At 57.3% G+C, this 23,606-nt stretch overlaps 1 protein-coding gene across 1 annotated transcript; it reads right to left on the reverse strand.

The window, feature by feature from the left end:
* Positions 1 to 7,019: 7,019 nt before the first annotated feature.
* Positions 7,020 to 23,282, reverse strand: SHE (Src homology 2 domain containing E). The gene is made up of 6 exons (XM_086694072.1): positions 22,658 to 23,282; positions 20,291 to 20,417; positions 11,995 to 12,288; positions 10,989 to 11,145; positions 10,198 to 10,317; positions 7,020 to 8,932 (listed from the first exon to the last, which is right to left on the reverse strand). The coding sequence occupies exons 1-6, from the start codon at positions 23,138 to 23,140 to the stop codon at positions 8,746 to 8,748; spliced, it is 1,368 nt and encodes a 455-aa protein (XP_086550198.1). The 5' UTR covers positions 23,141 to 23,282; the 3' UTR covers positions 7,020 to 8,745.
* Positions 23,283 to 23,606: the final 324 nt, after the last annotated feature.

Below are 23,606 nucleotides of genomic sequence, written 5' to 3' on the forward strand. Positions count from 1 at the left end.
TGGAACCGTCCCCTCTCGCAAAGGGTCTTTGGCAGGAAAACCCGGGCCGCAGCCCGCCCGCGCCTCCCCGACGGACGAGAGCCATCCCGCAGCTCTGTGTCAGCGGCGCCAGGCTGGGGGCCCAGAGACTGGGTGGCTCAGGCTGCGAGCCGAGGCCCCGCGGGGCGCCCGGAGGGAAGCCACGGAGGCCACGGCCGCGCCTGCCCGGCCCACCGCCTCCAGGGCGCCACTGTCTCCTTCGAGCTTGGTCCCTTGGTCCCGGTCCGGCAGAAGGCGCCACAGGAAGCAGATGTCCGCAGGGGGCGGGAGGGGGGAGGAGGTGCCCTGCTCTTCTCCAGGTGTCGCTGTCGGTCACAGTGCTCTTTTCTGCGAGACCCGGGCGAGCGGTGGGCGAGTCTCGGAGAGAAGGCCAAAGACACGCAGCTGTCGGAGGAGCCGCTTAGGAAGCCCTTCCCTGCTCGTGAGGCGCAAGGACGCCCGGCCTTTCTCGGGGTCCGTGAGCAGAACCGGCCACAGGTGGGAAGCCGCCGGCCTGTGTGCTCTTCAAAGGCCCCGAGCTTTCTTCCTTTTTTTTAATTCAAAAAGTTTTTTCTTTAAAGCGATCTCTACACCCCACGTGGGGCTGGAACTCACGACCCCGAGATCGAGTCCGAGCACCCCACCGACGGAGCCCGCGGGCGCCCTAAGGCCCCGAGCTTTCAGATGTGGCCCGGCAGCGCGGGGTGGTGGCAGGCGGGCTGGCGGTGGGGCGGGTGCACAAGCAGTGACAGTCAGGGACCGTGAGCCCCGTACCGTCCTCCAAATGCGGACCGGTCCGCGTTTTCGTTGCGGGAGCCCTTGCCTTCCGCAAATGTGTCACTTAGAAAACAAAACACCACCTCACCCACGTCCTGTTTCGTAAGAAGTTTTAGGCGACAGTCCACACGAATAGAGTTTTTTCAGTAAAATCGTGAAAGGTTCATACCATAGACGCATGAAATCCTCGGCTAAGGGTGCTCTAAGGCAATTTCAGATTGCTTAACACGGCCGCTCAGGGCTCACGGATCGCTCACCGAGTCACGGAAGCTGCATTTTAACCTTTCGTGATGCCTGTTGAAGAATGGATTGGTCAGGAGGACACTCGTACCCTATTTTGGGCTTTGGGTTTCTGTTCTGCGCAACAGGGACTTTGCAACATTCGGTGTTGTGTGACTTCCTGGGGTGTGTGCCCAGCAAGAGCAAGGGAGAGGCTGAGGGACAGACGGCCCCCCGTGTTGGCCCGCCCGGGCCCAGACCCGCACAGGTGCACAGTAGGGACTCCGTGGGTGGGTCTGATGTGGGCGCAGAAAGGTAAGTCGGTCCCCAGGTGGTTCTGAGGAAGGTGGTCGCGAGCCCCAGGGTGACTGAAATGTGGCCATTTCTAGGAGGAGGCGGGTGCTGTGGGGGCTTCAAATTTCGGGACGTGGCGTCCTTCAGCCCGTTTCCGGGGACAGGTCCGAGGGTCTGAGGAGCTCCCGCCCCAGTCCCAGACCGCTGACTCACGATAGCCGAGTCCCCGGGCCTGAGTGGGAGCCCCCAGGTCCCCCTCTGTGCAGCCAGAAGTGAGGGTCTCTGTGCCGGAGGCCACGAGGCCGGAGCGGGCTTCTGTAGCAGCGTATAGTATTAACTGGAAACAATCTGTGGACAGCAGAGAGGGACGGCACCGGCCACACTGGCCGCCGGGAAGTTCACGGCCCCTTTTTGGTAGAAAGGACCTATTACAATTCGCTAATAATGGCGGCTGGCATTTGTGGACCGTCCAGCACATGCTGCACAAACGGGATAGTCTCTCTCGGCCTCATGGTGCGGCAAGGTGAGCGTTCTCGCCAGCTTACAGACGAGGTGGCAGGGGTGAAGGCAGTGGCTCAAGACTCTGGGCTAGTTAAGAGGCTGAACGAGGCCGCCAACCCGGTCTGCCTGACCAGTGCTGTGTCCTCGCGTTAGGGCACTGGCCACGGGGACACAGGGGGAGGCCGCGGGGACACGGGAGGACGCGGCCGCGGGGACACGGGAGGACGCGGCCGCGGGGACACGGGAGGGGGCGGCCGCGGGGACACGGGAGGGGGCGGCCGCGGGGACACGGGAGGACGCGGCCGCGGGGACACGGGAGGACGCGGCCGTGGGGACACGGGAGGGGCGGCCCGGGAGGGGGCGGCCACGGGGACACGGGAGGATGCGGCCGCGGGGACACGGGAGGACGCGGCCGCGGGGACACGGGAGGACGCGGCTGCGGGGACACGGGAGGACGCAGCCGCGGGGACACGGGAGGGGGCGGCCGCGGGGACACGGGAGGACGCGGCCGCGGGGACACGGGAGGGCGCTGGGTGCCCACCACAGTTCTGAGCAGATGCCATCTCTAGGAGCGGGTGGCCAGTCCGGTGTGAGGTGCAGGCGGACAGGCAGACCGTGGCCTCGCAGGGAGAGGCTTGCCAAGGCTGCCCGGTACACGCACTAGCTGAGCAGTTCTGTGACTTTCCAGAGCCTGGGAAGTCATGAAGACGACGGATGCTCCTGTTTTCTTTGACGCACTGGGTTTTTTTTCCTGAGCATGCATGTTTTTTCACAATGGAAGAAAGCTTTTCATTTAGCAGTTATAATCCCCCTGGTGCGGAAGAGCGGAGCCACGCTGCGTACGAAGAATGTTCACGGAGCGTGAGGAGGTGCGGCCGTGGGTTAAACAAAGGTGGCGACGAGGCGGCCCGCGCTGAGGCTGGTGGGGGCGGCTCCTTGTGAGAGTCCTTCCAAAGCCCCGACATTCTCCGTTCTAAAAACTGCAAGGATCTGAGGGGCGATGTTTCACTTGCAAACATGCCACTGAAAACAGCCCAAAACGAGTACCGACGTGTCTGTCTTGTCATTCACCGAGACCATGATGCACGCTGGTCAACGTGCTGGTTGATACCCTGATAAACTGATTAGCTTTTTTTTTTTAATGTTTATTTTTGAGACAGAGACACAGAATGAGCAGGGAAGGGGCAGAGAGGGAGACACAGAATCCAAAACAGGCTCTGAGCTGTCAGCACAGAGCCTGACGCGGGGCTCGAACTCACGAACCGTGAGATCATGACCCGAGCCGAAGTCGGACGCTCAACCGACAGCCACCCAGATGCCCCTAAACTGATTAGCTTTTATAGGCACAAGTGACGTATGTTTCGCTCATGAATCCAACTCAGGAATCCCGTTTATGGACGCAAATCAGAAGGCAATCTGAATCATTAAAAAAACATCACGTGGGAAGCGCTGTAAGTCTGAACCAAGACGGCCTGGTGACTCATCCCATCACGATTCACAGCGTGGGGGCCGGAATTCCGGGGCCCCGTGTGGGTCTGGAGGTGATAACCTGCACTCTGCGGCCCGAATCCCCTCAATGCCTAAGGGTACGTTGACTATCATGGCCTCAGACCATCTCTCCTTTGAGGAGAGCCTCTCCCGAGCCGGGGAAAGGATAGGCCCTCAGAGCCAACCTGGCAGACCCAGCACGGGTTTGACCGGTCTGGTGGCGGAGACCATACCTCACACCCGATCCCCGCTTTCCCGGCCTGAGCCCACGAGGCTCGCACACGGGGAGAGAACCCACTGGTCTCCGGACGTCGAACAGACCGGCACCGTTTTGGGTTTCATCCCCCGGTGAAAGACATAATAAAATTTTCACCGGACCGTTTCTGTGCGTGCAGTTCGGTGGAGGCGGTACGTATCTTCGCACCGCGGCGTTAACGGCCTCCGGAGCATTTCGTCTCGCAGAGCCCGTCCCCCGTGCCTTTAAAGAGCCCCCCACTGCCCGCCGTGCCCAGCCTGGCGCCCGCCATCCCCCTCACCGTTTCTGCGAACCTGGGGGTCCTATATGTGCGGTCCTGCCATACGCGTCCCCTTGTGCCTGGCTCGTCACTCCGCACGCACCCTCCGGGCCCACCCGCACCGAAGCACACGCCCGCGTTTCCTTCCTTTTAAGGCCGACTACCGTCCCGTTCTGTCGTGAGCACACCTGGTTTTGCCCGCTCATCAGTCCGTGGGCTCGTGAGTTGCTTCCACGTCTTGGCTGTTGGCCTGGTGTCGCTCTGAACTTGATGCTTCACTTGTTAACCAAAACCACGCGGCTAGCTCACACCCGTCACCCCGCTAGTGTGTGTCCTTCAGAGGTGGGGGATTCTGCGGCCTGGCCTGCTCTCTCTGCGGGAGGGGAGGGCGCAGGCCGTGAGGAGCAGGCTGTGGTCGGCGCCCTCCGCCGTGACTCGCCCGGGATGAGCTGCCAGATTCTTCCGAGTGTGCGGATCTGGAGACGGGCCCCGGCCTGGCTCGGCGAGCTGCGCGGGACTCCAGAGCGGGAAGGTAGCAAGGAAGCACTTCAGCAGAACACCCGGTCCTCACCTTGACGGTCCACAGGGTCGGAGCCTGACACTCAACAGCCACAGCCTGGGCTCTCACACGCGTGTTCAACCTGGATCCTGAAAAACGTTACTCTGACTGCTGGGGGGTGGGGACCTCATTTTCAACGTGCCCTTCCTTTCGTTACACACAGATGGAAAGACACAATAGGCACTTGTACCGCCAGGCCAATTATGTGAACGTTCGACGGGAATTAAAAATTGGATCCTGAAGGGCGCCTGGGTGGCCCAGTAGGTTAAGCGTCCGACTTTGGCTCAGGTCACGATCTCACGGTTCGGGAGTTCGAGCCCCGCGTCGGGCTCTGTGCTGACAGTGCTGAGTCTTGGGATTCTCTCTCTCTCCCTCCCTCCCCTGCTCGTGCTCTCTCTCAAAATAGGTAAACTTAAAAAAAAAACATTTGATCCTGAAGGACTCAACACGACAGCCTTCTTCTAGAACCTCAGTGGATGTATTTGCGCACTTGTCCTAAACAGCACCTTCCACTGGGGGTGCTCGGCCACGGCTGGGTATCAGGATCACCTGGTACAAGTTTAAAAAATTATACGTTTCAAGCTTCACCACAGACTGAAGCATCACCTCCCATGGGTGGGACAGGGGCACCTGTACGATTACAGCCGAGTAAGAGGTGAGGACACAGGCCACAGCTGTCCACGCACAAGATGCCGAGGAAACGGGGGGGGGGGGGGGGGGGGACTCACGACACTACGTCTGGCTCGGGAAGAAGCCAGACAGGTGCCCCGGGAGAAACAAGTAGGATCGGGTCTGCCGGTGGGTCCAGCGGTTCCCTGCCACAGGTCAGCAATGAGGGCAGGTGGAAGGCGCCCCGGGCTGCTGCCCTCGCCGCAGGAGGTGCTTACAAAGGGCGGGATTCTCAAAACTAACCCGAGAGCAAAAACACTAGTTTTCTTGGAACGGTGTTTATTTGAAGCGGCATCTGAGAGTAAAACCTTCAGGAGGGCTGGAATTTTATACAATGTCTCGGGCATAAATGACTCAAGTGCCACACGTGTGTGCTGGGGTCACACACGTCCTAACAGCATTTTCAAAAGCTAAACGTATGTGTTAGTTGTGGGAAAACGGTAAAGCCCGCCAACAAGGTAGGCGGACGGTCAAGGACTCGACCAATGAGATGCCCGCCTGCAGCTTCATGAAAACACGGCTCAGGTTCTAGACGACGTGATCCAGTCACAGTCCGCAAACCACCGAGGCGGCAGGAAAGGCCACGTTTCCAGATGGCAAGCGAGGCGCGCCATCGGGCCGCCTGCAGTTCGCTCTCCCTCCGCTAGGCGGCGGGCACGCGCCACCTGGACGCACGGTCATCGGGTGGCCGGCACAGAAGCCAGAGAACAGGGCTGCTTACGGAAAACGGCGGGCGGACAACTAATGACGGAGAGAAGTCTGTGAGACAGGCGCCAAAGACGTGTCGCGAACTGGTGCACGTGGCGGACAAGGGAGTCTGCCTTCTCCCCTAAACGGAAGGAAACAGGAGGCACGGACCTCCGACTGTAAAAGGGCATTTTAATAGAACAGAAAGGCTGCCCTTGTTCAAAAAGCAACTGAAGACTATCTCAGATGCTCAGTTCTTCGGAATCAAGTGTGATTTACTAACAATGACCGTTAACGAGTAATATTACGGTCAAATAATCCCTGCAACGATCAGAACTATTTCCCCACCCGTTCCAACTTCTACTCGCGGCCCCAGCCTCTGGCAGAGGCCAATAAATGACGGACGAGTCAGCAAAGAATAAAGGCTCTTTTTTTAAACACTTAAGAAGAAAGTACTTTGGAAAACTTAAAAGGACACTTCTCTCCCCGACAGAGGCGGCACATCAATACTCTCCTTTTTGGACACATGGTAACGCTCCGTTATTCTACCCCTACTTATTGAAATCCTGCAACTCCACTGGTTGAAATCCATCCTGATAGAAACAGCTGTGGTAGCAAAGTAAAAAGGAATGTCCTATAGGCCGGAAATGAAGTTACTAAATTCATTTTTTAAACGGGCCGGTGATGGAGAGGGGTCACAGACGGACGAAGCCCGAGGATGCCATATTCAAGGCCAGGGAGCACAAATTTGCTAGAGGACATGATCCTCTTTAGGAGGAATCGGAAAATACCCTGGGAGACCGGGGTAACGCACAAGGATGAAGACTATGGGCAAGTACTTGCATCAAGACAAGATGACAAAAAACCCAAGCACTCAGGGCCCAGAGTGGAAACGCGTCACAGGGTTTCGGATCAGCGGGCCCAGGAGCCGCGCCCCCAACCCCAGGAAGCCGCTAGCGACACCTGCTGGGCCCTGAAGCCGGAAAGCCCCTGGCTTTCCTCCGCCCGGGGAAGAGCACAGCAGGCGAGCCCCCTCCTGACTTACTCCGTCCCTTCCTGTTACAACCTCCCGTCTGGTTTGAGGGAGCTGGACCATTTACAAGCCCACGTGTCTACCTCCAGGCGCACGAAGGAGGTCACGAGTCACAACTGCAGAGAAAGCACAATACTGAGCGTGTGATCGAAGCTTCATGAACACGTAACGCATCAGGTTTGCTGTCGAAATGTCATTTCGCTGCACACTCCTCAGTTGGGGGGCGGGGGCGACAGAAACCATTTAATGCACAAGGAAAAACTGTACAAAGCTTTTAGCATTTATTACAATCAGGATAACCGCTGTATTCTGTAGAATAAGTTTAAGTAGAAAATAAGGTTTCACTTTTAGAATGTTGAACTAAAAATAAGTTTAATAAGTGATTTGTATATGGAAGATAATAAATATTTGTTGATTTGGAATTGGAACTGTAGATGCTAAAAGTAACAAACAAAATCTTGTGCCAAAGATGTCACACAGAGTGAATACACACTGAAAACATTCTGTCAGTATTTAAAACACAGGAGACTCTTATTAATAAAATCACTGAGATTCGGTAAGAAAAGGTTCCTCTCAAGTTTTTAAATCCAAGATCACACAACCCGTTGGCGACAACCTTAACTGAATAAAAAAGCAAGGATTTACTAACCTCTAAATCGTGACAGAATGATTACTAACCAGAAAGATATGCTTTCCTAAAAATTAACCGAATCAACTTCTTCCGTGTATTTAAAAGGAGCCACAAAAATGAGCTTTTCATGGAGGACGGTGCACGTGTATGCGGGCCAGTTCTGAGGTCCACGCGGCAGACCCGGAACACAGAAGCGTCTGCTCGGCTCTAACCGCTGGCCGTCCCCGGGGTCTCCTCACAGGAAGCCATTCTCGTGGTTTTTTACATAATTTTTTCACAGTAAGTCAACGGTCAATGTAAGTTCCCAATAAACCATGAAGGTAAGCAGACTAGGAATATTAATTTAATATCTTCATAGGGAAACCTTGGTCTCTTTAGAAATATTTTTATGCCGGGAGCTGGCCTGCTCTGCATAGCCCAGGAGACACTGCACGTTTCGGAGGGGAGCACGGGCAGTCACGTCCTAGGGACGGACGGAGAGAGGTACACATATGCATATACTTAGCATTTACTCCCAAACACAAAGCAAATCAAAGTAGGGAGCAAATATTAAAAACCAGCCCCAACAACCGAAATGCCCGAGGATGGAACGAAGGTACTAGGGTTCTGCAAAATCATCCAGCAAAAATCATCCAGCTCGAGGCTGCTGAGTTTTTCAAATTTTCAGATTTGTTGTATATTTCGTTCTAGAATTCAGAATTAAAACGATGCCAAGGCTTAATTTACACTGCTGATTCTTAAGTCAGGGGCATCTTCCTGCCTGTTTATGCTTCTATGAATAATGATAAAAAAGTCCCCAGAGATGGAGAAAACACAACTTTCTTAGAAGGCTGAGCAACAAAGTAATCTTGTCAGAGTTGTGAATCTTCACGGACTCCACAGCTTTCTCCAAATCACCTGCTGTTCACTCGTCTTCCACTCTTCGTCCGTTTTCCCGAAAAGGGGTCCGTAACCTGCGCTCCCTGGGCCCACGTGGCCATTTTTATTGCCTCGTATTAATGCCAATTGCGTTTTTGTTGGTTTGTTTAGAGACCAGGTCCTCCACGTGACAACTAGCACGTTTTTGAAAAACAATATTCCTGGACTCCTGACTCACCTTTCCTGAGAGTCTCCCCTCCCCAAAACAGAACACCTACCCCAGAGAGCGGAGGCAGCCGGTAAATCATGATTTCTCATTGTGGAAAAGCAACAGGTCAGCGATCGAGTGTCACGGAATGGATTTAGGATGCCTTCTAGACGGAGACTCACTTCGCACCAAGTCCCGGGGTGCAGTCCCCGCCTCGCCCCCCCGGATGCTGGTTGGGCGCCGACGTCGCGGGAGGAGGGGCCTGGCCGGCGCTTTGCTGGCCGGACCTTAGTGCAGCTTGCTGTGCACGGGGTGCAGCAAGGTCATGTGTTCCGCCCCCTTGAAAGGCAACTTCTCGCTCGAGTAGTGGTGCACCACTTCGGGGATGCTGCCAAAGACCGCGCTCGTCTGGTCCAGCGTGTACTTGCTGTCTTTGGTCTGGGCCACTATGATGTGGACACACCCTTGGCTAGTCCTGAAACGAGACAGAATCGAGGAGGAGATGGGACCGAGCGAGCTGGGGGTCGTCCCCCACGGACAACAATCCCGGCCAGGGTCACAGGCAGACGCGTTCTCACTCGTGCCGGGAACCGTTACAAACGCGAACAGAAACGTATCCCGCTCTCCAGGGGCTCTGGGAGGCTTCGAGGCCTCGGCCAAAGGTGGGTCAGACTTGGACTGTTTGTCTGTAACACACAGGTCATCAGGGACTGGACCAAAAAGACAAAAGGGGGGGGAAAAAGCCCAGTCCCCAAATTGCCAGGCTAGTGCTTAAGCCCAAGCAGGAGACCGCTAAGGCAAAGTTTAAATCCCCGTTAAGCCCCCTCCTCGTCACGGGGCCAGGACGTGAGGTCCTTTCCTCCTTTCTTCCCCGCAGAATAGGTTAAGGAAAAGAAGAAGAAGAAAAACCCAGTTTCCTCCTTCCTTCCCTCCCACCCCCCAAACTGGGAAGACTGTCCCTGGTTGAATAGGACGACAGCCGGCACCCAGGCCGAGATGTGCGCACGAGCCCCGCGTCAGGAACGCGGTGGCGCCGTTCCTGCCATTGTGTGTCTGCCGGCCGGCCCGCTCCGGGCCGCGTCGCCCAACCAGCCCAGCCTCTCTCCCTCCAGCCTGATTGTTTCAGGGGCTCCGCTTCCTCAGGAAGGAAATGCTGTTAGGGACTCTGACAATGATCCTCTAGCACTGGGCCCGCAGCCGCGAGAATTTCCATGACAGGAGCTCCGCTGGGCCAGAGCGAGCGCTCGGTTACAGTGGCGGTGGGGGGGGTGGGGTGGGGGTGGGGGGGACAGCCGGCCAGCGTCTCCCTCTTCCCCACGAGAAGCTGGTGTGCAATTGGAGTTGGCATTTTGACATCAAGGGACCTGATGTACTGAAGTCTCCAACACCAGGAAATAAAACAACTGAACCGTCCCACTGGAAATTCCTCTTCTTGTCGGGGATTTTCTCTCTGCTGGACCCACGGGGGGGGGGCCTCGTGGGATCCGGTAGGGCGAGGCGGACACCGACCGACGGGTGAGAGCAGAGGCGCTCGCCGTCCCCGGAGATGCTGGCGCATCTACCCCATCCCAGCCCCGCGTTCCAGCCCCAGCCCTCACACCCCGTCGTCCGAGCCGGCGCACCCCTGCGCACCGCCTTCAAATTGTACCTCTTTGAAGAAGCCACCTGCCCGCGACGGGACAGGGCCGCGGGGCGCACCGCCCGCCTCCCGAGCAGAGCGCTCGCGGCCTCGGTACTCACTTCAGTGCGATGGTGTACCTGCTGCTCCCGGACTCGCTGCTGCGGACCAGGTAGGCAGCTTCCCTGCAGGGCTGCAGCCGGCTCTCGGCCTCCGCACGGGTGATGGCGCCATGGTACCAACTGTAAAGGGGGCACCAACATCAGAGAACGAATCCAGACAGGGCCTCGCTCCATAAAATAGTATCATTTAAAATTTTCTTTTACTGTTTTTATTTACTTTTGAGAGAGAGACAGAGAGAGAGAGAGAGACACGGAGGGCGGGCGGGAGAGGGGCAGAGAGAGAGGGAGACACAGAATCCAAAGCAGGCTCCGCGCTCCGAGCTGTCGGCACAGAGCCCGACGCGGGGCTCGAACTCACGGACCGTGAGGTCATGACCTGAGCCGAAGCCGGACGCGGAACCCACTGAGCCCCCCCAGGCGCCCCCAAAACATATCATTCGTAATGCGCTTCTGGTGGGAGCTACATAGCCTGAACTAGATTCTGCTTCGCGCTCAGAAGAGACGAGACACAGGTTTGGGTAAACGTGGATCACAAAACAGATCAGGCATGAGAGGGAGCTAACGGGGCTGGTGTCACTGAAGAGTTTTCAGTCCACACGGGTGAACGAAATTTGAAATCCGGCTCCGGGATGCAGCACCCTTTCCGCTCTGCACAAATGCAACAGGCTTCGAAAACAGGTGTTCGTTAAGCCCCACCCACCAAGTATTCACGAGCAAAACTCATCGTGCAAAGTGCCCCCGCCCGCAAAAGCTCCGGCCACCCTTCGTCCCCGAGTGCCGAAGAGACTCACGGCTGCTTCCCCAGCGGCAGGGCCGGGTCCACCTTCTCGCCCTCGCCGTGCTCGGAGGCGGCCGGCTTCAAGACCTTGGGGGTCCAGCTCTTCTGACGGGGGTGCGGCCTCACCGCGTCCTCCTTGACGGAAGGTCGCTCAGAGCCTTCAAACTGAACTGGAAAGAAGGCTCGTTTAACACGGAGGCCACAGGGGTGGCCGGGGCGGATGCCAAAGCGGCAGCCTCGCCTCGGGAAGGAAGCCCCCTGCGCCAGGGCTGACGCGTGCCGACCACCCAGGGTGGGGTGCGTCCTGGGGGCCTCCAGAGTGCGCCTAGCGTGTACTTCTAAAAACTTTCAGTAAATTTAGAATAAAAGATAAGAGCGTATCACTCTAGGAAACCAAATAAGCCGCTTTTACTATGAAATAATACACAGATCAACCTGGAAACAGAAACTACGAACGGCGCCTTGGACGCTACGCCACCGAGGCCGCACGGAGCAGACACACGAACGAGCGACACGCAGCACGGCAGGTGGCCACGGGGTCGGCGGAAAACAGGACGGAAACCGAACTCCACTGAGCCTGCGTGTGGACCACACCGGCACCACCAGCCTGGCTTCGCGGGTGGAGGGAAAAAGACACCCGACTTTTCCCAATCCGAGGAAAAAGAGGCTGTCGGCCAAACAGAGGGAGACCACCTTTCACACCGAGCCCGATCGCCCGCGTCTCCTAAGCTATTCTGCACACTCGCGCCTCAAGGAGGGGCCCCTGCAACGCACCGGACCCAGGGCTGCCGTTTCCTCAGTGGGACTTTCACCAGGCGTGAGGGGCGGCCCCGAGCAGGAGCCGGTAGAAGCCGCTCCCGACCTGACGGCTTGAGACGTGTGGGGACAGAGCGGTGGCCACGCGGGCGTTTCAAGCCACTGAACGCACTCGGCGCCCAGAGTCTCGGGCCTCCGGGGCTCAGCCTCGCGTGGCCTTCCAGCCGCATGAGATGTTCCCGGCGCCTGGGGGCAGCCCTCACCTGACAGGGCCCTGGCGATCTGCTCCTTCTTCCACTCCCAGGGCTGCTCGTACTCGGCCACTGGCCTCTCGTCCCCCGCGGGCAGTCGTGTCCTCCGCTCCTCTGTCCTGGGGCCGCCGTCCGTGGGCTCGTAAGGCGTGTCGTACAGCTGGGGGGGCTTCCCCAGGAGGTCCTTGGAGCTCCGTCTCTTGGCTGACGTCTCCGATTTCGTGCCAGTGTCGCCCGCCTCGCAGGGACCGTCCAGCAGCTGAAGAGCCTTCACCAAGGGATCCTTGGAACCTCGGCGTCGGATTTCTGGAAAACACCCGTACGTAAGACCTCGACGGCGGGGTGCCACGGAAGCCAGTAACCAACGCGCTCCCGCCTCCTGCTGTCCGGGGAAGGCGGCAGAGAACGGCCACACCGCCTCCCGGCCCAGATGCGAAGGGGCCGCCTGTCCGCGCAAGGACCTACGGCTCCTCTCCGGGCACCTGGGCGGGCGCGCCATCCGGCCCGACAACCAGACATCACCTGAGGCCAGGCATCTCGGGGCCACGTGCAGCCTGTGGAAGGAGAAATGGCCACAGGAGACCTGCCCCACAGCCCAGGGTCCACCTTCGTGGAGGGCTGAGACCACAGTATTTTAATAAAAGTCGACGGGCCATTACATTCTGCACTGGGCCACACGCACTGAGGGAAGACAGTTACGTGCACAGGACAGAGTTCCTGACTTCCAGGGGGTTTCAAAACACTGAGGAAGCTAGACACGTTCGCAAACAGTATGTGGCGGGCTAATAAGTAAAAACGACCGCTAACGTCACGGACGGTGCACCCTGTGGCTTTCACAACAGCCCTGTGAGACGGGTACTGTGGTTTCCTAATGTTACAGAAGGGAAAGCTAGCCACAAAGCTCAAGGCAATTGTCCTCAGCAGCACGTGGCAAAGCCGGGACGCGCTGGACACACGAGCAGGAAGCTGGGTTCTGGAAGCCGTGCTCTCAGCCACTGCACGTGGACACACTCCCCGTGGAAGATGGGTTCACCCTGACAGAGGAGGTCACGCCCAAGGGAGGAAGCTGCCTGAGGGGAGACAGGGAGGTGGCGACCGCAGAGGGCCTGTTCCCATAGCGCGGAATTGACAGGGAAGTTCAAAGGACAGAGGCAGGAGAGGGGAGACGGTGGGGGGCTGGACAGTGGGCACGCTGGGCTCCAAACACACAAGTTTTATTTACTTTTGAGAGAGAGCGCACGTGCGCTGCGGGGAGGGACAGAGAGAGACACACAGAATCCGAAACAGGCTCCAGGCTTTGAGCTGTCAGCACAGAGCCCGACGTGAGGGCTGGAACGCACAAACCGTGAGATCAGGACCCGAGCCAAAGTTGGAGACTTAACCAACTGAGCCCCCGAGGCGCCCCAGACACACGAGTTTTAAAGGCAAGGATAGGGGCGCCTGGGTGGCGCAGTCGGTTAAGCGTCCGACTTCAGCCAGGTCACGATCTCGCGGTCCGTGAGTTCGAGCCCCGCGTCGGGCTCTGGGCTGATGGCTCAGAGCCTGGAGCCTGTTTCCAGTTCTGTGTCTCCCTCTCTCTCTGCCCCTCCCCTGTTCATGCTCTGTCTCTCTCTGTCCCAAAAATAAATAAATGTTGAAAAAAAGAAAAATTTAAAGGCAAGGATACACAGTTCAGGTCGTTCTGGATGCGATTCAGCTTACGTTTTCTTAGCAGGTAATAACAATTACGTTCACGTTCCACTGGAAGCTAAGGAGGCAAAAACCAAGCAGAAGCTACGAGCCACGTGGGAAGGAGCCAGGAGTGTCTGGGACCGACCGGCTCGAGGTCCAGAGGCCTCGGCAGGCGGCGTCTGGGCAGCCCGAGCCGGTGACGTGGACACACCATGTTGTGGCTGCTCCGAACGCCCGCCGGGACGCCACCAGGAGCCTTTCCGAGTGCGCGCACCTCAGTCCGCCTGAACCCGCTCGGGGCTCTCAACGGTCTGCGTACAAAAGGCCAGCTACTCGGCCACGACCCCTCACGTGGGGAAACCTTTCCCAGAGTCCCCTCCTCTCTCCTGCCCACCTCCCTTCCGAGTCACAGGTGCACGCTCACACACACGAAGGCTGTTAGTGCCGTGGGAACCCCAGAGACAAGGACAGGGTCAAAGGCAGAGCCGGGGCTCCCAGCTCAGGGTGGGTGGGGGCGGTGTCTCCCCCCCCCCCCCCCCCCCCCCGGCGTGCCTGGGGAAGGGCCAGGTAAGCGGGAGGGTCGGACGACCACAACTAACGCGGGCACGGTGACACTCGGAGAAGAGTCACTGACGGAGAGACTCGTATCACAGCGAGAGCAACAAATGAAACTTTGAAGGGCGAGTGACGGTCAGGACGCTAAGTTCAGAACCACAGTGTCGGTTCCCAGGGCCCGGCCACAGCCGGCTCCAGCCCCGCGTGTGGGGGTCCGGGCGTAATGGGTCTGGGGTGTGGGGGTTCTCAGGGGAGGCTGAGCCTGAGGAGCACGGGCCCGCCTCCGGTCCCTGTGCCCCTCATCTGACCGCCTCCTGCCTGTCCCCGTCCCGGGGTTCTCCTGGAGCCAAGCCCTCCGTGTCCGAGCGAGCAGGCTCCGGCTCCGGGGCCGGGACGGGCGCTGGCACAGGTGCGTCTCCATCCAAGCCTCTCGACCTTCAATACTGCGCCTCGTTTTCACTACTCTGGATGAAATTATGGGGAACAACATCCCCACTCCGTTCCTGGTTCAGTGAAGATCGGGCTGGAATTTTTTTAAAACAATGTTTCTATAGAGCTAAGAAGAAGGAAAGAGAAGGCAGGACGGAATTCAAAGCATGAACCTAGAAACTGTAAGTTTCTGACCAAACCCCAGGCTTACCGTCAGTTTAGACGGTGACCCTGCCCCAGGTCCTCGCCTCAGCTCAGCCCTGCCCACAAGGAAATCTCAGTGCCTGTGCTGAAACGATGTCAATGATTAGGGTCTCGAGTGAGGCCGGGGCACACGGGAGTCCCTGGGAAGCGCTCCTTCCCGGGTGGCCCGGGGGGCGGGGAGATCCGAGAAGCACCATTTAATTAGGGGAACCGAGGGCCTGAGCGGTGGCCCTGCGAGGGAGTCGCCCTGCACTCCGTTCCGGCACCTGCTGCCCCCAGCCCGAGGCGCCACAGAAACAGAAACAATCACCCAGCGGGCCGACCTTCCCGCTGGAGAACAGCCCTGACGTGCAGGGCTGGCTCAGGGAGGAAACGGGCCTGAGAAGGAGGAAACGGCGAGAGGAAGCTACGCCCCGGCCCCGCTGATAGAGGCCTTTACCTCGGACAACAGACCTCGGGGCCTGCAGATACACCCCACCCTCCAGGCTGCCCGCCCTGGCTCAACGGCTCAGGACCAGGACTCCCCCTCACTAAGTGCAGTGCAACTGGCGGTGAACGGTCCGCTACGCGGGTCCAGAGCTCCCTGTGAAGACGCAACTCTCTCTCCAGAGTGTCTAAATAACGGCCGAATTTACTGGACGTGCGCGCACTAGGCGCGTTACAGCAGCACGTCCGTGAGGCCCGGTGAGTGGCGACACACAGGTCAGCCCCTTCTCGCAGGGACGTAGACGAGGCCGCGTGGCCTCAGTGGACCCGGGCACTGCATGCTCACTCTGTGCCCCAAAGATTTCACGCAGAATGTTCATAACATTTCTGTAACGCACCTGTCCCCCAACCCGTCTCCCAATGCTTTCAAATATGCTTACAAACTGTTTTCCCCTCAAAGATGTTTTTTAGGCACAGGTTTTATTAGTGCTCAAGCTTTTGATTTAAAATGATTTGAATATTTTAGGGGTGCCTGGGGGCTCAGTCAGTTAAATGTCCGACTTCGGCTCAGGTCATGATCTCGCGGTCTGGGAGTTCGAGCCCCACGTCAAGCTCTGTGCTGACAGCTCAGAGCCTGGAGCCTGCTTCGGATTCTGTGTCTCCCTCTCTCCTTGCCCCTCCCCCGCTCATGCTCTGTCTCTTAAAAAAAAAACAAAAAACTAAGTAAAAATAAAAATGCAAAAAAAAAATAATGAACATGGAAATAAAAAACTTAAAAACTTAAGTTAAAAAACTTAAAAAGATAAAATGATTTGAATATTTCCCTATCAAATAAGTCTAAATACCTGAACAAAAGCACATAAAATTGAGGAACCCTGAACTTTAGGTTTCACAAGTAAAGTATAGGCAAATTAGATAAATCAAAGTCTTCTATTTTTGTTTTTTTCCAGAATGGATTTTTAAAAATGTTTACTCATGTTTGAGAGAAAAAGAGAAAGAGAGAGAGAGCACGAGCAGAGGAGGGGCAGAGAGAGAGGGAGACACAGAATCTGAAGCAGGCTCCAGGCTCCGAGCTGTTGCATAGAGCCTGACGCGGGGCTCAAACTCACAAACCAGATCGTGACCTGAGCCGAAGTCGGACACTCAACTGACCGAGCCACCCAGGCACCCCTCCATAGAGGGTTAATGGACACCCCAACAATGAGGCTCTCCTTCAGATTTGACTATTTCAGGGGCACCTGGCTGGCTCAGTTGGTGGAGTGAGTGACTCTTGATCTTGGGGTCGTGAGTTCAAGCCCCACAGCGAGCACAGAACTTAGACAGGCAGACAGGTATTGACCAGTGCAGGCGAACAGCCTGGTGCCTCCACTCTCCCGCCGAGCCACGCAGACACGTTGCTGAATGGTTCCAAACTCTCGTGTCCTCACTGCCGGCCAGACTTCCAACACCACTGCACGGGCTGCGGGGTTGGCCGGGTAACTGGTGGGCCAGGCACCAGAGCACCACCACCGGAAGCAGTTCCCACACGGAACGCGGGCGGTCTCGGGGATGAACACCCTTCCCGGGCTAAAGGTTTCACTTGAACGCATCGTGCTAAATCAGCTAGAATATTTCTGCCAATTATGTAGCTAAAATGTTGCTGTCACCTTAGCCGCACAACGGAGAGACTGACACCGATACCACCGTTCGTAATCTAATTTTTTTGAACAATCCTTGGGTACGTCTAAGGGAGGATTTATTTATAAACTTCACTTACGTTCAATGACACGTTTTCTTGTCTGCTGGTGTCGGGTCTGCCTGCCTCTTGGGAGGCGAGGTCAGTCCATAAGGACATGGGTCATGTGGTCTTGTTTCTGGTAAGCCCGGAGCCCAGCACGGGGCCAGGCTCGAGTACTTGCCTGAGAAGCACTTGCTGGAGGTGCTGACATCTCAGAGGGCGTTAACGCCGGGCGCGGTCCCGCCATCTCACAGGACAGCAAGGACAGGGGCTGGTGTCCTCACCATCTCCTGAAAATGTGAAACTAAAGAAAATTCTCTAACGTTTTTCAAGAAAGAGGAGCCGTTTCTGAGATCGCACAGGACAACCAAGCACATAAGGACCAAACTGAACAAAAAGGCAGAAGGTTTAAAAAAAAAAAAAAAACCAAAACCAGCAGCAAATCTTTTATTTCCAGCTTCCGATAAACTCACTTCCTGTTATTCTGTCCAGCTGTGGAGCCCACGGGTAGAATCAGAGGTGTATTCTCTGCACTGACTGAGAAGGTGTTTTTTTTTTTGTTTTTGTTTTTTTTTTTTTTTTAATTTTTTTTTTAACGTTTATTTATTTTTGAGACAGAGAGAGACAGAGCATGAACGGGGGAGGGTCAGAGAGAGAGAGGGAGACACAGAATCTGAAACAGGCTCCAGGCTCTGAGCTGTCAGCACAGCGCCCAACGCGGGGCTCGAACTCACGGACCGCGAGATCGCGACCTGAGCCGAAGTCGGCCGCTCAACCGACTGCGCCACCCAGGCGCCCCTGAGAAGGTGTTTTGATACGTTTTCTTTTTTTTTTTTTTTTTTTCAACGTTTATTTATTTTTGGGACAGAGAGAGACAGAGCATGAACGGGGGAGGGGCAGAGAGAGAGGGAGACACAGAATCGGAAACAGGCTCCAGGCTCCGAGCCATCAGCCCAGAGCCTGACGCGGGGCTCGAACTCACGGACCGCGAGATCGTGACCTGGCTGAAGTCGGACGCTCAACCGACTGCGCCACCCAGGCGCCCCAAGAATCCGTGAATTTTAAAACCTCATTTAAAACATGTATCAAGGGGCGCCTGGGTGGCGCAGTCGGTTGAGCGTCCGACTTCAGCCAGGTCACGATCTCGCGGTCCGTGAGTTCGAGCCCCGCGTCAGGCTCTGGGCTGATGGCTCGGAGCCTGGAGCCTGTTTCCGATTCTGTGTCTCCCTCTCTCTCTGCCCCTCCCCCGTTCATGCTCTGTCTCTCTCTGTCCCAAAAATAAATAAACGTTGAAAAAAAAAAAAATTTAAAATTCACGGATTCCCTTAAGACAAAATAAGCTATTAATATCGAACAGTTAGTAATTCAAATGTTTAGTAAATTTGAATTTATTCTCCAATTGGATATATTAACCTTGTACTCCTAAATAAATGTACTCACATAAACTGTAGAACAGGGCCTGGCACTTAACAAATACTTGAATATTAAATGTTAGCTATTATTATCACATTTATTTCATGTTGGACAATTCGGATTTTTCCATACAACCTTCTTTATGAGCCTGAGCGGAAAGGCGCCTCACTTATGAGTAAGATTTAAAAAACAATTAATGTTTATTTATCTTTGAAGGAGAGAGACACAGAGAACAAGCACGGGAGGGGCAGAGAGAGAGGGAGACACAGAATCTGAAGCGGGCTCCAGGTTCCGAGCTGTCAGCAGAGCCCGACGCGGGGCTCGAACCCACGAACTGGGAGATCATGACCCGAGCTGAAGTCAGACGCTTAACCGACTGAGCCGCCCAGGCGCCCCAATTATGTGTAGAATTTAAAGTGCTTTTCCTACGTCATCTCAAACGTGTCCCGAGGCCACGTGGTGGGGGAAGCTGACCACCCGACCCGGAGGAGATCTAGGCGCTAATTTCTGCTCTGTCTCTTACCAAGTCAGAATCTCTGATTCCGTAAAAGGAAAGGGCTGGGGTCTCTGAGCACAGTCCTGTGGGGACCATGGCACTCTCCTACCATTAGTGTGGCTCCACAAATACCGACCGGGCACAGTACAGATAAACTACTATTCTGGTTAAAGAGAAAGAAACGGATAAAAACCACAAAGACAAAAGAAAGAAATCAAAATTAAGCCTTAAGAAAAAAATCTTGTCCCCCAATTTTATGTAAATCTTTTCCTCTATTCCTTTCAAGCCTCTGATATCTTTTAAAATTCTGACTAAGTTCATTTTCACTTCCTTTCATTCACAGATTTCATTAGAGGTCACAGTCCAGCGACCTTCGGGGTCGCAGCCCGGCCGGGGTACACCCTCCCCAAAGCGCAGCCTTATCTCTGTAAGCAGGCAAACAGGACGCGGCCCCCCCTTCCTGCCGTAGCTCATTTTCATCCTGAAGCCTGTCTTGACCCGTCCAGGGTGCCGGCTTCCCTGTGCTCCCCCCTCCGGGCCGTGGCTCCGCGCCTGGGCTGCCGGCTTCCCAATCTGTCCCAAAACGGGAGCCACAGGCTCTGCGTGCGGCCCACGCGGCCCTCCCCAGGCACGAAGCGCCCAAACAAGGGTGCCTGGGGTCAGCCCTTAGAAACACATTTTTTCTTACGGATTAAAGAGCATTTAGGGGAAAACAGTGAATAAGTTATTTTACTCTAAGTTTCACAAATAAATCTAAACAACCAGCTCATATTATTTTTGAGTAGCACTTACAGGAAATTGAGACAACCGTGAATAAAAGGGCAAAGTTGGGTGCTGGAGACGACAGGGACTGCTTAGCTCACACGTTAGCTCTGCCCGCGACGTCACGGGAACGGCAGACTGTGGTCTCGGGAGGTCTGAGCCACACGGCCTGGCTCACAACAGTGACTGGTGGTTAATTTTTTGCTCCCACGCTGTAGAGCTTGTCGAGAGATCAACCTTCTGCTGTGACACAGGGGACTGTGTCACGTCCGTGCTTTCTAACCACGTGAAATCCTTGAGGTGTGTTTCAGTCCCCGGGAGAGATCCCTGACCCCCCTCACGGGCGTCAAAGCGGCCAAGAAATGCGTGTCAACCACCTCAACCCTGAAGGGCACGACCCGAGCACATCTGCAAACTCACAAGTGTCACTTTGCACAGAATTAGAAAGGCGTCAAAGACTCTGCAGACCCTAAAGCCGAAAGATACGAAACCATAAAGATAGTTAACTAGATACTTTGAGCTTGCTTTTGTTTCCGACTTCTGTTTTCCTGGTCAACAGACCCGATGGAACCGCGTCACCTGTCCCCCAAGCACAGGTTAGCGCCTCTCACCCGCCCGGCGCTCTGGCCACAAACCTGTTATCATCTGCTGCGCGTCATAGGGCTCCATGTACCCGTCATTCTCTCCCACTCTCTCTGCGTCCCTCTGACCTTTTGTCCGCGTGGCATCGTAAGGATCAGCGTAGTCTTCTAAAATGATGACCTTAAAAGAACCAGAGAGGAGAGCTGCCGGGGGTGATCACACACCAGGCGGCCATGGGATCAAAACCTACTGAAAATCTGCAGAGCCAAAAAGATCCCCAGCCAGTTCCGAATGGATCTGCTCGTGCTGGATCGTGTCACAGGTGGACAGCCATGTGATCTGTCGGTGGCAAAACTGACCGGCAACAAGTCACCCAAACCTTGCTCGACCCCAAGCTCGTCTCCAGGTCTGTTGTCTCCCCAGGCGGTGACGCATTTGCTGGTGGAAGACAGAGGTGACTGTCGGACTGCTCTAGCACCTTCCCTCTGACTTTGGTCCTTAATGCCAATCTGGTGGGCGACACAGGCGAAAGTCAGTCAGTCGCCCAGTGAGCACTGAGCGTCCACCGGCACCGGCGAGGCGCTGTGACGGAACCAAGTGGAACCAAGCCTGGGTCTCGTCCTTCAGCGATCTGGAACCTCCGAAGAGAAGGCTTCAGAAGTCTGAGACGCAGTCAGAACTGAACAGCACTGGGGAGGTCTAGGTTCCATAACTCACAGGCACACAGGTCTCCCCAGCGACAGAGTTCTGGTCCGTACCTGGCACAAAAACCTCTAATCTTCCAAAACCAGAAAGGTGCCCGGAGAGGTGGCGTGTGTGATGGGTTCTAGGCTGCAGTTGCTGGCTGACGACGCGGGAGGTTCGGGGACCACGCGGGAGGTTTGGGGACCGGAGCCTGACAGGCTCTTCTCAGGGAGGAACAGTTTTGCAGGGAGAGTGGGGGGGGGGGGGGGGACAAAAAGCACAGCCCCTGCCCTATTGTCAGTGTGGCTCCAGAGTAAACAGCTGGGACCGTGTAAACTACCTGCTCCAGCGGAAGAGAAAGAGAGGAATAAGAACCAAAAGGCAAAGAAAGGTGAATCCAATTAAGGGGAGGCCCCAGACCTGCTACAGTCTCTGATCGCATCAGAACTCGCGGCAGGGAATCGCTTGGGCCGGCAGGGAAAGTGACACCAACAGGGAAAGACGAGGAGGGCGGGGGCCGCCTGCCTGGAGGAGGTGGCCTGAGAAACATGGGGCATCCAGAGGTGAGGCCCTCGCACCACTGCACAGCACCCCCGTCTCTGTCCTCTCACTGCCCGCCACGTGAGCCCCATTCCCAGGAACACAGACGACTCAGCCCTCGGCTGCAAGGTGCTTCCCATCAAGTCCAACGGTCAGGGGCACCACTGGCTAACAGCTGGGTCCTTGGTCATCTTTCCACCTGGTCCCCACCCCCGTGCCCGGCGCCACAGAGGCAAGCTGTGAGTGTCTGCGGGAGGAGTGAGTGGAGGGATGAACAGAGTGCCCGGAGCAGACGCACGCCATGGGCTCCGAGCTCCTGACTGCGGCCAGGCAGGCGGCAAGAGAAAGTTCAAGTTCCCACGACAGGAAGGGACAGCCTGGGCTGGGGGCTGAGCTCTTCTCTTCCTTTCCACACAGAAGGGTGGGTTTAAAAAACAAGCAAACAAAACCCCAACTCATCGCTGTAAGAATGGAGGGGGTCTCCTCACAGGGTCCCGCTCCTCTCCGTTAAGCGCCTCACAAGGGTCAGCGCCCAGAAGCCCTGGAGCGGGGGGGGGGGGGGGGGGGGGTCCGAGAAGCAGGAAACACCTTCCCTCCCAGGCTGTGATTTCCTCACCGGCGTTTCCGGGTCCCACTCTACCCTCCGCAGCCCCTGCAGCCCTGCGCCCCTCATCCTACGCGGGGCTGCACATCACACGTTCACGGAATGAATGAAAGGGCTGCAATCTTGGGGTGCTGGGTGAACTGTGCCTAGAACTTCCAAACCAGCAGACGGGCTGGGGCGTGCGGTCTGCATGTTCCCCAGGTTCTGAAACCCATTACCTGAGGGGTGCAGACCATAAACGTCTGAACGCATCTAGCTTTGCACATCCCCCTGGATTTAAAATCACAGCACATCTATAAGGGGGTCACATTCAACAAAGCAGGAAGGTCTCGTTCAGTTACTCTCCCAAACGAAATTAAACGGAGAGCACGTTTCCGCAAAGTTCCCTCTCCTGAGAACGAAGATTTTCTCAAGACGAAGAAAAGGCCGAAACGACTTTAAATGGTGTCTTAACCGTCCCCAGATGCCGGGGGGGAGCCCCCCTCGCCCGCCCCGCGGCCTAGAGGAGCCTCGCGCCCAGCAGGTGCTCCGCGCTCCCTTCGCCGTCTCGCTTCTGCAGGGACAGGTGGTCCCAGGGAGGCCGCATTCTTACCGTGTCTTGCTGCCTCACGACCTTGCCCTTGTCCGGTTCGGGGCCCAGGGAGGCAGGGGAAGAGGACGCGGAGGAAGAGGCGCTGGAGCTGGGGCTGCTACTGCCGCCGCCGCCGCCGCAGTTCTTCTCCTGCGCGTCCACCTTGATGAGCCTGCTGATGTAGGTGCTGCAGCCCGCGCTCCTGGCCACGCCCCGGTGCGGCTCGTCCTCGGCGGCCCGCGAGTTCTTGCGGCCCTTGCCCGCGGCGGCCTGGATCAGGCCCTGCAGGCTGTCCCGGGGCGGCCGGCTGTCCCTGGGGGCGCCGCCGCCGGCCCGGCCGCTCCCCAGCTCGGCCGCCGAGTTCTTGCGGCCCTTGCCGGGGGCCGGCGCGGCGCCGCCCGCCTCCGAGTTCTTGCGCAGTCGGCCGCCGCCGCCACCGGGCCGGGCGCGCTCGGACGCCGTCTTCAGGTTCAGCGGAAACTCCTTGAACCACCGCGCCGCCATGGGGGGGGCCCGCGGGGCAGGCGGCCGAGGGGCGCGGCGCACTCGCGGAGGGGCGCCAGGGGTCGCGGCCGCCGCATTCCCCGGGGCTGCTCCGCGTCCCCAGCCGGCCGGCGCGCAGCCCGGCGGGGCGGGGCGGGGGCCCGGGCCCGGGCTCCACGGGGCGTCCCTGCTCTTCCCTCCCCACCACCCCCGCGGCGGGACAGCCCTGCCCACGCTCGCCGGGGCGACAGGGGACGGCGCCGCGACCGACCGGGGACCGACGATAGGCCGCCCACCCTCGGCACGCCCCTCCCTCGGCGGCTGGCGCCTCCCGCCCAGATCCGCCGGGGTCGGCGCCTGCGCCCGGGGCGGGGAGGAGGGAGGGGGGAGGAGGAGAGGGGGCGCACGTGCCGGCCCGGGGCCGCTCGCTCAGCGCCCCGCACCCGCGCGGAGCGGCCCCCGCGCGGTCCCACGAGCCGCTCTGCGC

Source organism: Puma concolor, chromosome E4 (genome assembly GCF_028749965.1).
Source record: "Puma concolor isolate L17-30 chromosome E4, mPumCon1.1.hap2, whole genome shotgun sequence".
Lineage (NCBI taxonomy): Eukaryota > Metazoa > Chordata > Mammalia > Carnivora > Felidae > Puma > Puma concolor.